Source organism: Juglans microcarpa x Juglans regia, chromosome 6S (genome assembly GCF_004785595.1).
Source record: "Juglans microcarpa x Juglans regia isolate MS1-56 chromosome 6S, Jm3101_v1.0, whole genome shotgun sequence".
Classification (NCBI taxonomy): domain Eukaryota; kingdom Viridiplantae; phylum Streptophyta; class Magnoliopsida; order Fagales; family Juglandaceae; genus Juglans; species Juglans microcarpa x Juglans regia.
The window spans coordinates 5,147,625-5,164,581 of NC_054605.1; the positions used below are offsets into that span (position 1 = coordinate 5,147,625).

The 16,957-nt window shown below is 35.1% G+C and overlaps 1 protein-coding gene across 1 annotated transcript; it reads left to right on the forward strand.

Annotated features, from left to right (window-relative positions):
- Positions 1 to 1,188: 1,188 nt before the first annotated feature.
- On the forward strand, positions 1,189 to 6,839 carry LOC121236852 (NAC domain-containing protein 21/22). The gene is made up of 3 exons (XM_041133331.1): positions 1,189 to 1,529; positions 4,855 to 5,135; positions 6,161 to 6,839. The coding sequence occupies exons 1-3, from the start codon at positions 1,361 to 1,363 to the stop codon at positions 6,617 to 6,619; spliced, it is 909 nt and encodes a 302-aa protein (XP_040989265.1). The 5' UTR covers positions 1,189 to 1,360; the 3' UTR covers positions 6,620 to 6,839.
- Positions 6,840 to 16,957: the final 10,118 nt, after the last annotated feature.

Consider the following 16,957-nt stretch of genomic DNA (forward strand, 5'->3'; position numbering starts at 1 on the left):
ATGAAACCATGCATGTTTGTAGGTTTATTTACAATGTTGTTCCCTTAAATTATAGGGTTAATTTGCAAGACTTATTCTATTTTAAAATTGGTATGTAGATCAGCACACTATCCATACACATAACTTAAATGGTAAGATATGATTTGTAAGATTTAAATTTTAAAACAACACACTATCCAAATCAAATTATGTTATATAAACACTTTATTAGGTATTATTCACATCGGCTTATAAATAGAATTTTTCAATTCGCAATTTTGAACGGATGACTATATAATAAGAAAAATGTTAAATATACTTAAGAAAAACTTAATAAAACTTATTTCTCTATATATCAGTTATTGATATGTTAAAAATTATGAAATTTGAAATTTTGATTTTAAAAGAAAACTGATAAAATGAATATTGTAAGTACATGTAACTTATAATTTTATTTACTATTTTACTTGCAACAGCCATTTTGTTAATTTTATTTTGAAATTCAATATTATGATTTTCAGTATATCAATAACTAATATGTGGAAAAATAAGTTTTTTCGTAAGTTTTTCTTTAAGTATATTTAGCATTTTCTATAATAATAACATAATAGTAATAATAATAATAACATAATGATAATTATAAGAAAAAAGATGTAATGGATACCAGCTTACGTACAAATAATTGGTGAGGATATTATAAAAATAATAAAATGTAATTTATGGAAGGCCAGGACCTGAAGGAGATAGACAATTTCAAAAGTGCCCCTGTGTGTAATTCAGCTTCCACACTCCATGTGGCCAAGTCCAATCCAATTGAAATCATAGCCATGTGCATCATTAGGCAATACATGTCAGCAGTTTGGCAGCAATTGGTTGGGCCACGTCATCAAGTCAAACAAGTTAAGTTTTTTTTTTTAATTTAAAATTCATTTCAACTAATCTCGTTTCATTATTATAATTTTTTCAAATTTTTACGTAAAATGTAATAAATAATTTAATTTTTTTAAATCTTAAAATTTTTTTTCTAAATTTTTAAATAAAATATAATAAATAAGTTAACTTTTACTCTTTCATTCATAAATTATCTCAACTGATCTTTAAATACATATTTAACTCCCTGGCCCGGCCTAAGCCTAAGCCCAAGCTTAAGCTACGTACCTTCCCCGCTTGAACGGAAATGCCACTTTGATTCATCCCCTAATTCTTGTTTCTGTCTGTAGCTTTATATTTATTTATATCTGACTCACAACCCCCCAACTGCCTCGTTTTATTTAAAGATCTCAAAGCGAATAAACTTTCCAACTGTTGAGCAGAGCTCTCTCTCTCTCCCCCTCTCTCGCTCTCTCTCTCTCTGTGAGAAAGATCAAGAACGTCTCTTGTCATGAGCAACATAAGTATGGTAGAGGCACAGTTGCCTCCGGGATTTAGGTTTCATCCAAGAGATGAAGAACTTGTATGCGATTACTTGATGGGGAAGGCCACCTCGCACTCTGGCTCTCCTCTTCTTATTGAAGTTGACCTTAACAAGTGCGAACCCTGGGATATCCCTGGTAATTATCTACTCCTATTTTAGTTCATTTATTCATCGATCCCCTCATCTTCATCTTGTTTACACAACTTAAATTCCGATTCGATCTTAAGATATATTTCTATGTTTGTTCTCTGGAGTCTAGTTAGGGCATTTCCATCTTACTTTTAGTGTTTGCAGGTCAAACTTTTATCATCTTCGAAGATGATTCTTTGCTTAGCCAGTTTTCTTTTTAGTAATTATACTAACTCCGCATAATCATTTTTAAAAAGAATGAAATTTTTTATGTAAATTTTATATTTTATTTATTTTTTTAAGACGTTTGTTTTAAATGAATATTTCATCCTATCTTATTAGTTATTATAACTTTCTTAATTTTTAATATAAGTAAAATAAAATAAATAATTTAATTATTTTAAATTTTAAAATAAAAATAATATTAAAAATATATATTTTAATAATATTTTATTCAATCTTCTAATTTTAATATCATTTACAAAAATAACCGAGCCAAACGAGTACCTAACTCACAATTCTCTATAAATATATATATTCTTTGTTGTTGGTATTTTCCTTTTTTTTTTTTTTTTTATTCCACTTGAAAATGCGATGTTGGATATTCTTCTTCTTGGTTGTGGATGGAACTTTGAAGTGATAGCAACCGGACGGCCATAAATAGATACCATCATGGTGGTCTACTTGCTCCATATACGTGTGATCGACGACAAAGATAAGATATATTATATATTATATATATACATATACATATTTATATAAAAATCTCGTTAAACCTGAGAAAATGACTAATTATTGTTGAAATTAGTTAAACTGAGATGGATGATGAATAGTACTCCTATCACATCCACTGAATACTGTTTTCGGCAGAATCTAGTTATTGCATGAGTCGTCAAAGCCGCACTATATATATGCAAGTCACAACAAGTTTGAAACTTGGACCGGCTTTATACACATATGCATATGTATGTACTGCAAGTATAAGTGGAAAAAGCCATGCTTGGTCCTTCTCAAAGAGGGAGTTCCGAAATATTATTTTTCTCAAGGAAAACGAATAATTAGTTGGTCATGTAACTTTTTAGATCCATGGTGGTTTAGATCTCGTTTGCTTTTACAGTTTATTTGAAGTCATCTTATTTGATTATTATAATTTTTTTAAATTTTTATATAAAATAAAATAAAAAATTTAATTTTTTTAAATTTAAAATAAAAATAATATTAAAAAAATATATTCTAATAATATTTTATTTAATTTTTATATCAACTCGTTTTATCTCAAAACAAATGAGACTCTTTTTACATTCATATATATATATATACACGCTACATTTGTGTAATAATTTTATTATGTATGTGTGTAAATTGTATTTATCATGTACAGTTCTAAACTTCAATTACCATTAATTTGGAATAATCAATTACTTGCAAAAAGAAAAAAAAAAAGATATTAAATTTATTGGGATTGCAGTAGAATCAAAGTTTTAAATTTCGTACTGTATCGGTCGGTACGGTCGAAATTTTTCGTTTCGGCCGTCCGGCCGGTACAGGTATTATACCTGTTCCGTATCAACCAAAATACCTACCGTATCGGTCGGTATCGGTCATACCGGCTTCAATTTTGGTCTGTACCGGCCTATATTTCAACCTGTACCGACCGATATTTTGGCCTGTATTTTTTTTTTTTTTCGTTTTTTTAAACTACAAACTTATTTTTTAACCCTCAATTCAGACTAGACTATTTATAATTTATATATATATATGTATTTATATATAATTTATTTATATATAGACTATTATTTTAGAATATAATTTTTATATATATTTATATATATAATTTATTTATAGATCGACTGGTTCAAAACGTTATTTCAAAATATTATTTTAAAACAATATCGATATTAAAATATTTCATTTTAGTATCTTGATTAGTACGTACGCTATTCGATACGGTATTCAAAACATTTAATAGAACTCCTCCCAAATAATATCTACATCTGGAGGAAACTGATTGCTGCCATGCATATCTAGTTTTCCTAATAAACCAAATACTTCGCATTCATAGCTTTTCGAAGAATTTGACATTCTTGGAATTGCCGCAACTAAAAGTTGTGATAGTGATTGAAACAACACTACAAACCAAAAGTCATCAGATCCTTATTGTCGTCTTACACTACATTTTGCAGCCATACGCGTGTACATATACTAACAGTACTTCAGGTTGGACGTAAGTGGATTTTCTTTCCTTTCTTACCAAATCCAACAAAGGCTTGTCACCATCTTCAACCATTGAAATTTTAGGCATAGTTTGTTTTATGAGATAAGATGAATCGAAAATAAAATTAAAAAATTAAATAAAATATTTTTAGAATATATTTTTTAATATTATTTTTATTTTAAAATTTAAAAAAATTAAATTATTTATTTTATTTTATATAAGAATTTAAAAAAATTATAATTATGAAATGAGAAAATTTTAAAATTTAAAGTTTTAAGGATATGTTTAGAATTTAAACACAACTTAATTCATCTCAATTCATTATTATAATTTTTTTAAATTTTAATATAAAATATAATAAATAATTTAAATTTTTTAAATTTTTAAATATTAATAATATTAAAAAATAATATTTTAATAATATTTTATGTTCAAATTAATTACCACTAATATTTTTTGAGCAACTATATATATATATATATATATAAATTTTTTTTTTTTAAAGTTCCTGACCCACACATGCCATGCGTGTAAGAAAAGCAGCCTGTGTTTTTGACTTGGCCAATTACGATTAATATTACGTCAATTCCTCTTTATTATTGGTCATGAGATATTGACGGCTCAACAGCATAATAATTAGATATTTGGAATAATATTGTTCCTAGCTCATAGCTCAAGGTCCCTGACTCAAAGATGGCACCCTACTGCTATCAGTGGTGGAGCAAAAAATCTTGTTTTTAGGAACAATTAGACAATTGAGATCGTGATATATATTATTATGTACGTATGTATCTCTATGTATAATATGGTTTTCTGTTAATAATTTTTTCATACATTTGAGGATACTCAAATAATTTTAGTTTCAGATGGGAGTGGTTTTTCAGGTTTTTGCATTTCTTGACCGCCAAAAAGACCATTTTCCCAATCATTTGAGGATAGTGCTATCGGGCTTGCCAGCGGTTATCGCTGGTGCACCGTTAGTGCATTTCAATTTTATTTTTCAATATTTTGGTATATATAGATTGATCTGGTTGATGGCTTTCCCTTGTATTACTCAGACAATCTCGTAATGATAGAAAATCGATCTGTGCTTTATTTTTGATCTGTCGTTATATAGAAACGGCTTGTGTGGGAGGCAAAGAATGGTACTTCTACACTCAGCGTGACAGAAAATACGCAACCGGACTTCGAACAAACCGTGCAACCGCCTCCGGCTACTGGAAGGCCACAGGGAAGGACAGGCCTATCCTTCGAAAAGATTCCCTTGTTGGTATGAGAAAAACATTGGTTTTCTACCAAGGCAGAGCCCCCAAAGGCAAGAAAACTGATTGGGTTATGCATGAATTCCGGATTGAAGGACCCGGCCTTGCTCCTCCTGATCGTATTTCTTCTCTCAAGGTTCGGGCAATGCTGCCTTTAATTCTAAATTTTGTCATTTTCAATTGTTTTTGTTGATTCAACATGTTTTAATAAATAGTCTCATATAATACTTTCACTTAAATAGGCAACCACAAAATAAAAAAATGGTCGAAGCCAACAATATTTCTCATATTTATAGATACTCCAACAATTTTTTTTTATAGCCCTAGTTCATGCATGTTGGCATCATTTCTCTTTCTTAAAACTGAGATAACTTTCACGCCAGTAAAGTTAATTAAATTTTTGGCAAACTAATACAAGAAAAACGGGTATTTGCAACGAGAATGACTATTTGCGATGAAAACAAACTTATTTCAGCTGAAAATAATCATTTCGTTAGAAATAACTGGTTACTAAAAAAATAAAAAATAAAAAAAATTTGTCACAAATAATCAGTTTTCTTGTGCCTAGATATACCGCTTTGAATGGTAGGAAGTTTTTGTCTTGGGTCACGGGGCAACTTGGAGTTTATAAAGATGGGTTCAATACGAATAATGAAATTCAACCATGCTTGTCTGTTGTCTTGTTCGTCACCGGTTGTTATGCGAATTTTTTAAGTCCACTCTCACCACTTGGTAGCTAGATGGCCTAATTAATTAGACGATCCTTCACAATATTATAATTTGGAGTATCTTAATCTAAGTCTGTGTGATTCATTCTTTCTTAGCTGTAGTGCCTAACTCTGATTTTCAATCCAAGACAACTTCGCTGACGTCTATGAATTGCAAGTCAAAGACAAATTTTATTTGTCTTTTACATATCAACTGGGATATGTATAAACCAACCAACTGGCAATTATAGGATATCATATCAATATCTCTTCCTTATTTTCTGGCTTCATTCATTCCATATGAGACAATGGATATTGCTGACCTATTTTGGATTAATATATCATGCATCATTTCTTTTAATTTCAATCCTAGCTAATTTCATCATTCTTCTTGTTTTTCATTTTTTTGTTCAAATAACATATTAACTTAGAAGGTTTTCGTTGGTTCCTTCAGGAGGATTGGGTTCTTTGTAAGGTGTTCTATAAAAATAGAGAAGCTGCTGCCAAACCTAGCATGGGAAGCTACTATGATGACACAGGCTCTTCATCTCTCCCGGCTTTAATGGACTCTTACATCACTTTTGACCAAACTCACACTGATGGGTATCAGCAAGTGCCCTGCTTCTCCATTTTCAACCAAAACGAGGCCAACCAAAATTTCACACATATCAACAACATTGAACCAAACGTACCTACCAAGAGTGAAATTACGTCCAAGGGAATATCAAATTTTGGTACTTGTTTTGACCCTCTTTCCTGCGACAAAAAGGTACTAAAAGCTTTTCTGAGTCGACTGAGCAATATGGATAGCTGCAATGATCTTACTATCAAAGAATCGCCAAGCTTTGGAGAAGGAAGTTCGGAGAGCTATTTATCTGAAGTGGGTATGCCCAACATTTGGAACCATTACTAATTTTTGGCTTCAAATCATGTGGACTCATTTCCCTCAACTAGCCAAACAAACAGTTGTGTAAAGAGACGTAGTGATTAATATATGTAAGTTCTCCATTGTTAGGAACATGCATCTATATTCTGTCTTTGGAGGCTTCTCCAAAAAGACATGTATTTGACTTCTTAATTGTAAGTTTTTAATTTATTTGAGTAAATGTACATTGTGAAATTCTCAAGGTTAACCAAATTAAGCCATATGAGATTAAGGAATAGGCACTACAAGAAAAACGACTTATTGCAGCGATTTTATTATCGTTGCAAATAAAATCGCCGCAATAAGTGGATATTTGCAATGATTTTGATCGTGCCGCTCACTTTTAACCTCAACTTGCGATTAAGTGCACCGGGTCACTGGAATTTGGTTTTTGCAGCGATGTAACTACATGTGGCGACGAAATGACATGACGCAAAAGGAAATAATGTGTTGCAACGGTGGGTTTTGCATCGGTATTGAGTTTTGGGGCGCCAAATTCAAGAAAACATTTGATTTTTCCCCCCTTCTTCACTTCCCCTTGTTTTAGAATCCCGATTGCCAAACCCTTTGAAATTTCCTTCTTCAACCTCCATTTTCGCCTACCTGTAAGACACCTCTCCCAGTTTGAACACGGCGATTTAGGAGCTCTAGATTTCATGGTTACCCTAGGGTAACCTTTATAAAAGTGCGAATGAAGGTTGGAGAAGGATATAATCGTCTCATGGTCAAAAAGTTCGATGTTTCAAAAGCTTTCCTTTCTCGGCCTACTTCTGCAGATTGATAGCCCCATTTGAAGAGGCACGTCGACTCGAGACCTAAAGCATCCTCATGAAGTCACTTGGTGGAGGCTTGTAAAACCAAAAGAGGGCAAGGTGGACGCCACCACCTAGAGTTCTCGATTGGGAAATGTTCTGGTGCAAAGTTAGCATAAGTACTGGTTGACCATCGGGCTTCTATGAGTAGAAGTGAACTTACCTTCCATAGAAGCATGAGGCCTTAGTCATATTGGGTCCCCTGGTGGTAGGTCGAGGTCTTACCGTGTTCGAAATTCTCTCCTATCAGGATCGAATTGTCCTATCGTAGTGAGAACTCAGTACGGCATGTTAGCTCTATGCATCTCGGCCCCTCTATGGATATGTATATGTATTGATTATATTTGACGAATCAAAAGCTTGGTTTATAATCATGATGATCAGTTTTGGATTTTATATTTGTATGTGTATGTGTATGTGTGTGTATATATATATATATAAAACCTTGCTGCAAGAATTTTGTCATCTGTTCTTTTGGGAAGAGATAACATTTTTCTTGAGTTTTGGAAATAGAATAAGTTTGTTCAACAGTACGCACGCAAAATTGTGTGTGTAAGGATCTATATATATATATATACACACACACACATACATGTATGTGCCATATATGAAACTGTTAAGGTAGCCAAGCTTTGGTTGGAGCTCTATTTTTAGTTCCTTAAGAGTGTGACATAGAAATGGTGGTTTGCAATGTGTTAAAATAGGTTTTGATGACTACCAAAAGAAGGTCTTGTGTTGACAAAGAAATGGTGGAAATTTCCTATGGTGTGGTATGTCTTTCGGTTTTACCCTAAAAATTTTGGATCGTGTTTTGTATGGTGTAGAAAAGATATAATTGGGTGAAATTCTAAAATGAAACATAGAAGCATGGGATAAAACCTTGAGGCTCTCTAGCTTGCACTTATGGGGCACTAAGTTGTAGATTTTTGCATAGAAATCAAGAGTAAGGTTTTAAATTCCATTCCGTTCTGGCTATAATTTTTCGTGCCGGAACAGTAATTGGCACAAGGTAGGGTACTATTTTGTCCAGGTCAAATTCGTGCTGTTTCAGCCTGTTTCGGTGCATTCCAGCCAGATTTCGATGTTCCGGTTGGAAACGACGTTTTGGTTCGAAATTTCCGTTGGTCAGGTCCTATTCTTCTTCATCTTGTTATCGCTTTTTTTGCTGTGATTTTATTTTCCTTGAGAGAGGAAGAGAATTCACCCACCATTATTCTTGGGGAATAGTAAATCAATTTGCAAAAAAAAAACTGTGAAACTGGTAAATTAGTCTGTAGCAAATTGTGAAAAAGAAAAAAAAAAAAAGAAAAAGGAAGAAGAGTGGATCGCCAAATACCTAACGTATGCATGCCTTCCACTTTTCCTTTTAGGATTAACAATTCAAGCTACCTACTAATCTTAATGATTATTGATTACCGATAGCTTTGCCTATATCAAGAGAGAATAATGCCGGAGGAAGCTTGCCATGACTCGTGGACTTCATTCACACATGGATAATTGGGCTGGTCTAGAAGAATAGAACTCTCCTAACAGGATATTTACACACACACATATATATATATATACACACACACACATTTTCATGTCCGATTTCACTTAAAAAATCAATGGTTTCACCTACCTAAGTTATTTTCGTACAGAATAATCACCTCACAGCTACAAAAAGAAAAGTAGCAACTACAAATAATCAATGTAATTATAGGTGGAATATACGGTATGTTTTAAATATTGGTATTTATAAAACTGCTCCTAAACTTTTCAAAATTGACACTAAGGCCTTAAATTTTCACTATTTACAACAATTTGGCCCCAAATTTGATCAAATTTTACAAACCTCATATTTTCTATGTTCTAAAATCATCTATGCCCTAAGAGTTATAAGAATCAAATGACAACTATGTCAAACTCAACCCACCCGTGGCATGCATATCTTATGGGGCTATATGTGATTTCAAGTCTAAAACCTCTATGGATGCATGTGTGCTCAAATTTCATCAAGTGACAAGCATGAACCTAACCTTAGGGGCATGCTTATGACTTAGATTCAGGTCATACAAATTCGTCCCAACACTTAAGCATTGATTAAAGCCAAATCACCACTAAACCATCAATTAAGTATATACATGATGTTTCTAGTTTTTCCTTGTCAAAGAGATGTTTAAAACCTAAATAAATCATGCATTTTCATTCTTATCCCAATTACAAGGCTTTTATAAATGCTCATTACTCAAGCTTTGGCAATTTAATGAAACCTTCATAAATTAAACTTAAATCAAGTGAAACCGAAACATGCTTGATGATCAACACAAGATATGGATTTATAACCTATCATGGCATGCTTTCTACCCCAAATTTAAACCTTCAAAAATTATTTCAAGAAATTAGTGAATCATATAGAATCATATCAAGACATTCCATAGCTAAAAATCCAACCAAAAACAATTCATTCATTCAAAATTTCAAATCTGACCTGGTTTGCATTTAGCATGATAAACATCAATTAAACTCAATCAAAATCTCATTCTCATGTCATAATTTAAAGTCTAACATGCCATTCTAACACTTAAAAATATATAGGGCATGATTACTTACAAAAACCGTGGCCCTTGAGCTCCCAAACACTACTCATTTCAAGAACACTCTCAACTCACTCAGTTTCTCTCTATTTTCACACTAAGAGGGAATGGCTCTTAAGAATGCTAGACGAATGTTTTGAGGAGTGGTGTGAGGAAGTGAGGGGTGAAGGGGGGAATTTATAGGGCTTCATGGAGGGTGAGGGGTGTGGGTTTGGATGAAGGTGTGGCTTGGAGTTGGTGGAGGTGGGTAGTGGTGTGAGGAGTGAAACTTTCCAGCTTGTGTCATCTTAGGTCTGGTGAATAGTGTTCCATTTTCTCATCATTTCTTCAAGGTCAGGTGCTGCAATGAGGCTATGGGTGTTGGGGTTGGTTTGATTCAGAAAATAAAACAAAAATCAAAGGATTGCAAGGTGAGGTCATGCTAGAAGCCGATGGGTAGGGGTCTTCCAAGCTGGCCAGATTTTCATCACCTCTTTGTCTCATCCTTATGGTTTGTTTTACAGGTATAATGACTTCATTTGATGGATTTTCAGGTGAAGGAAGGAGGCTTGATTGGATTCCAAGTGATCATATATGTGCAGGTCATGAAAGGAAGCAAAGTGAGGGTGGATCTCGAGTGACATGTGCAACCTTCTTCAAATGCCAATCATTTGGCATTTCTTTGGGGGATAAATGATTAACAAGCTTTTGAGCACCTTGAAGGACTGCTTAGGGATTGGAGGGCAGGGGTGGTGGTGTGTGGAGGTGGCTCATTGAAGAGTAGAAAATCCTTGAAGAGTTGAAGGTTCGCAGTTTGGTTCCAACTAAACTTCTTAGGATAATAGTTGGGTTTTGGCTATTGTTTCTTGGAATCATTTTGTCCCCTTGCTAGGTCTAAACTTTGAGTGATGTGGTGAGGTATAAATAGTGCAATTACCCTTGAAACATTTGTGAAAATAGCGTGGGCTTTAGGGCTGGTTTGATGAGGTGTGCATAGTGGTGCATCAAGGTGCTGATTGGTGGTTGTGTTGGCATTGACATGGCTTGGTTCCAATTGACATGGGTTGGGTTAAGCTTAAACTTCTAGGGTTTTATAAGAATAATGCAAAATAATTATAAAAACCAAAACTAACCAAAACTTTCAGATGATAAATATGAAGAAAATAATTCAAAGAAAACTATGCAAAAATATGATGTTGAAGTTACTATTCATGTGAGATGAATAGAAGTTTAAACATGGTTGGGAGGGAACCCTCAGGGCTTGTGGTTCATCTTGAGTTTACGGAAAACCAATGGTATAGTGTATGTGGGCCTCATATGAAAGGATGAAATAAAAGACAAGTCTTTTGGGCTTCATGGGTTGGACTTTATTTGGCCATTTGTGCAAACCCTAGATGTGGGTTTTGGAGTGGGTATATAGACCTTATGTCTAGATTTGTGGGGCTTATCTATAGCCTCGAAGGTCCACTAGGTTGGATCCTAACCTTAGGTCTTTCATACGTTGGGCCAATGGCATTTACTCTTACTAAGTTAGGCTCAATGGCTATATTTCCATTATATTGGGTTTGATTTCTAATGTCCTTTAAGAAAGGCTTGTAACCTTATAACTCCCAAATTGGCCTAGGGCTTTTGGTACCTATTCTTAGTTCATCTCATCCTTAGTGAATTATGGCCCTAAATAAAACACTCTTGAGTTACTCTAAATCCATCCAACACTTAGCCTTTTATCTTAGCCCATCAATATGCCCTGTGTCATACCACTATTGGCCTCTTGGTATTCATCTTTAAGGATTATTAAAACACTAAAATCTTCTAATAATTGTAACTAAACCGATGGAGTGAATCTTATGCCAAATTAAGCTCTACAATTTTGTAAAAAAAAAAACTCACAACCTATACTAGTTAGGATCTTAGGTGCTAAGTTCAAGTCCTAAAGTGATTTTTAAGTGGGGAGTTACAAATATTGCACCAAGTGGCATGCTCTGTTGTAACACCCCACCTAAAAAGCCCCATAGGCCTTGACCTTAGTAGCCTTAAACCTAGTTAATTAGGAGTTGGACTATTTGAGAATAAGAACAATTTTGGATATTTGAGTTGGTAAGAGGATCGTATACTTTGGGTTTAGTAGAATTATTAGAATATTCTAGTGCAATATTGATTTTGACGTAAAGTATTTTTTTTTTTTGGAGCTTGATTGGTTTAGTAATATTATTTTGGAGAATTTTTAGTGCTTTATTAATTTTGAGCACAAGAAGCCAAGAGACTCATAAGGGAATGACACATGGCATATTGGAGGGTTGCCACATTTATGGGCTAAGTAATTTGGGTTAAATATTTGATGAAATTAGAGAAGGCCCAAAGAGTGGTTTATTAAGGGGCCAAGCTTTTTGGGTATAAAAACTTAGGAGAGACAATAAGACTTTAGACCCTACTTGATGGACATAAGAATTTAGGACCCTAATGCACAATGGATGTGATGGGCTAATGATAAGATGTTAAAAAGCTTTAGGCCCAACTTGGGAGATATAAAGCTTTCAGTCTTTCTTTGAGGACACTTGAAAATAGACTCAATGTAAAGGACATAGAGCCATTGGGCCTAACTTAGTAAGAATGAAGGCCTTAGGCCCAACTTGGAAGATATAAGATTTTAGACCTCACTTATTGGATACAAGACTATGGGCCTAACTTATTAGACCAAGATATTAGGCCCAACTTAGTAAGCATAAGGTCATTGAGCTTAACTTAGTAAAATTTAAGACTTTGGCTCATTTAAGGAAAGACCCAAAGATTAGGACCCAACCTAGTAGGCCTTTGAGGCCATAGATTGGCCATACAAATCTGGACATAAGGTCCATATAATAACCGACTCCAAAGCCACATCCCAGGCCTGTACTTTTGGCCCAACCAAAGCCCAACACCTTGTCTTTTATTTCATTCTTCCAATTGGAGCCCACATACACCATACAATTGGTTTCCTCAAGCCCATATTGTACCCCACGGGCCTAAGGATTTCTTTGGACCCAAATTAAGTTTTGAACTTGGGTTAAGTGCATTCATCAACTTTCACTTGATTAGTGATTTCTAAAACCTTGTTTTAAGCTTAATTTCCTTTTTAATTATTTCTCACATTTTTTATCTGGACTTTATTATTTTATTTTTGCTTTACATCATTCTTAGACTAAATTAGAAGAATATTCTTGATCCAACACATGTCATTGTCCAAAACATCACTTGGTGTATTATATCAATTCAACCCCTAGTCCACGCCAATTTCATTCTATCCTCAAGGGTATTTTTGTCTTTTAACACCCCATGTTATCCCTTTAGTTCAATTGAGTATGGGTCATTTTTTGCCCCGAGGAAACTAAACCAAAGAAGCCAACCATTCCATTGGAGGCCTAGTTGAAGCCAAACCAAATGGCTTGTATTTAGTTCCACTTTTGCACATGGTTGAGCCACCACCACATGCCACCTCCCTTCTCCTCCAATCCCCAAGAGCCCGATCAGTCATCATGGTGAACCTTGACCCAATGCAACCCCAAATGGTGCCAAAACCGATTGGCTTTTGTACAAGATACCACTTGGCAACCACCCCCCTTTTCACCCTCTTCTTTGAGCTGCATACACATCATCACTTGGTAGCCAACTCCCCACCATCTACCACCAAAAAAGGCCTTCAAAGTGTGTCATGATACTCCCACAAATCAGCCATGGAGATAAAACAATGGTGATGCAAGCAAGAAATGCAAATCTGTATAGATTTTCATTCTGCTACTTGATGGCACCATGGCATGACCTCATGCCTCATTTTTCTTGTTTTCCTTTTTATTTTCATCCCATGGTAGCTCCTGTACTGACTTAGCACTTTGTAGCACTTGAAATAAAGAAAATCATGAGGGATAGGGCACTGTTCACGTATGCACTCATTACCACCACCGCCCACTCCACCAATCACAAGGCTTTCCTCAAGCCAAGGCCGGCGTCCCCCTTCCCTCTTGAAGCCTATAAAAACCACCTCCACTCCCTCAGTTCTCCACACCTCTTCTTCAAGCTTTCACTTGAGATCTTGCGAGCTTCTCCTCCCTTAGTGAGCCATAGAGAGAAACTCACTGAGGTTTTGAGTGTTCTCGAAGTGAGTGAGTTTAAGAGCTTTTGAGGCTACTATTTTCACCATTTTTTTGCATATTGCATATAAATTTCATTTTCACATGAAAGCTTGCTACATATGCATATGCCATGAAATACATTTTTTAAGCATGACATGAAAATGAATTTTGTAACGACCCCAAGGGTTAGGATGGAGAATTATCCTAGTGGAACTCCTCTGTCCACTTTGGAGTGAGTAAAAAATTTAGTGGTAACAAAGAACTGCCAAAGGGTTTTGAAAAGATTCTTTTTAAAGGATGCTAGAGTGAAGTCGTATATGACACCTAATGCTGATGGGTGCATATATTATAATGAACTACTGTGATGATGAAATGTTATGATACCAATGCATTGAGAATGATGTCTACAGACAAAGACGTAGTATCAATATGAGTTGTGCTATGGTCACTGGCAGGTGCTCACGGTGTATATGGGGAACCATGTTGCTACCATACGTACATTAATGATGGCTTTAATAACGATGAAATATTCTAATTTTTTTAAAGCAATGAAATATGAAATGTTCACTTTCGAAATGTCATGTTTTTGAAATGAAAAAGTACAAATGTTCTCTAAAAGAGAAAGTGCATCAAAACTTTTCTGAAAATGTTGAGGAACCTGGATGGGAGACAAATACGGATTTTTTTTTTCTGCATATCATTACATGCATCTCATGTTTCTCATTAATCATGCATATCTTATCTCTGTGCAAGTTAGATTGTTTAACTTACTAAGATTTCAAGTAAATTTCACCCATTGTGGACCCATTATCATTTCCCCCTGAATGGTAGGAGTTGTGTTAGGACAAGTAGAGGAAGAACATGAAGGATCACTAGGTACAAATGGTTGAAGAGGAGTTGGACCTTGAGCGAAGACTAGATATAATTTTGATGCTCATAAGTATTGACTTCTCATACTTCAAAGCGTATGAAATATTTAATCTAACCATGAAATTTGGATTAAGTAATTTGTATTAAGGAAATGCTATCCTTGAGTTTGAACTTATGATTGTTATTAATGTTATTGGGATGTTTTAGTTTATTTTGGCATGAGTTATAACTAATCACCCATATTTCGTTGTGATTATTGCATACTACTAGTTGCATTTTAGGATACATTGCATATTAACTGTCATGAATGAGAGTATGTAACCATGTGTTGCATGTCTCGATGCTCTAAGATTCCGTTACATCCCAAGCGGGGGTTCAGTGGTGTCACTGGTGGTATCAGAGCAATTTTGTCTCTGGGTAAATCTACATGTCTTTAGGAATGATATGCCAGAATGTAGGATTGAATCTTTAGTTTGGAAAGGCTTGAATCCTAAAGTTGGAGCTTGATTTGATACACGTGCATCTAAGGAGTTAAAGGATTAAAGCAAGATGGCATGTGGTAGACAAGAAAGGAACACTGAATGTTCTAACACCCGCAGAGAGCAAGATCGCTCGTTGGATGGAGGACATGATCTGGCAGGCGCAATTTATCAAATGATGGAGACAATGAAGTAGCAACAGGAGATCATCCTTAGACAGAATCAGCAACAGCCTCACCCTCAAACGGAAAGTCAAGAGTGAGTGTAAAATAAAGGATGTTCGTATGAGAAATTTTTGATATATAGATACCCTAACTTCATGGCAACTGAAGGAGCCATGAGGGCTAACAAGTGGTTACTTGATCTTGATACGACCTTCGAGATAGCGGCTGCACTGAGGAGCAGAAGGTGTAGTACACGGGGCATCTGTTACAAGGAGAAGTTGTATCTGGTGGGATACCAAAAGGTAGTTGTTGATGAGAGAATTGGGTGACATTGATGCTTTGACTTGGGAAAGATTCAAGGAGGAGTTCAATAATTGATTCTTTTCGGAAACGATGAAGCAGCAGAAGGCACAAGAGTTTGCCACTCTAATACATGGAAATTTCACAGTCAAGCAATACGCCGCGAAGTTCATTGAGCTAGGAAGGTTCGCTTCACACTTGATTCCCACCAAAAAGATTTAGTCTCAAAAGTTTCAAGGTGGGTTGCAACCTCGGATTCGCAACTACGTAGCCAATTTTCGCATCGATGACTTCTAGGAGTTTGTTAATGTGGTTGTAATAACAGAAGCAAAGCAACGAATGTTATGGCTCAGATTAGCATGGAAAGGAAGAGGGATTCCCGCTTCATTGTGGGAGGAAGTAACATTAAGAGGAGGGGATAGTACAAGAATCTAACAAAGGAGGGCATTATGCCTACCCCACCTACTACCTGCCGAAAGTGTGGAAAGGTCCACGACATAGAGTGCAAATTTGTATTGGGGGTATGCTTCAAATGTGGTTAGCTATCCATATGCTTCAAATGTGGTTAGCTATCCATATGCTTCGGAAAGGCCCTCAAAATACATAAGGAGGCAGAAATGCTCCTAACCATAGAAACAAGCCGAATCAGAGACCACATATCCAAGCCCGCGTTTACGCTATTACCCCCGGTGATATAGAAGAGGAAGCACCAGGAGTTGAAGAAACGAAAGTCATTAATGGTATTTTCCCTTAGTACTCAACTCCTCACTTTTTATAGAAACTAGCCTTTTTAGTTAGCTGCTAGGTATATGGTAGTTCATGATTACTTTCTAGGTAATGTCACGCTATACAAATATACGACATGTGCCTTATTTGATTCTGGCGCAACGAGTCTTCCGTGTTAGCTACGTTTGCATGAATGTGTAACCTGTCGACATAATCATTTCCTCAAATCGTAATAGTTATGATTCTTGATTGAAGTACAGTAAAGTGCACTCGATTCCTTAGGAATTACCCTCTAAGTTTAGTTGGGAGGATTA

Bases quoted from the DNA above. Each gene is read 5' to 3' on its own strand.
- LOC121236852 (XM_041133331.1), top strand. From the start codon at position 1,361: ATGAGCAACATAAGTATGGTAGAGGCACAGTTGCCTCCGGGATTTAGG. The intron at 1,530-4,854 runs GTAATTATCTAC...GTCGTTATATAG, and splicing joins CGAACCCTGGGATATCCCTG to AAACGGCTTGTGTGGGAGGC. The intron at 5,136-6,160 runs GTTCGGGCAATG...TGGTTCCTTCAG, and splicing joins ATCGTATTTCTTCTCTCAAG to GAGGATTGGGTTCTTTGTAA.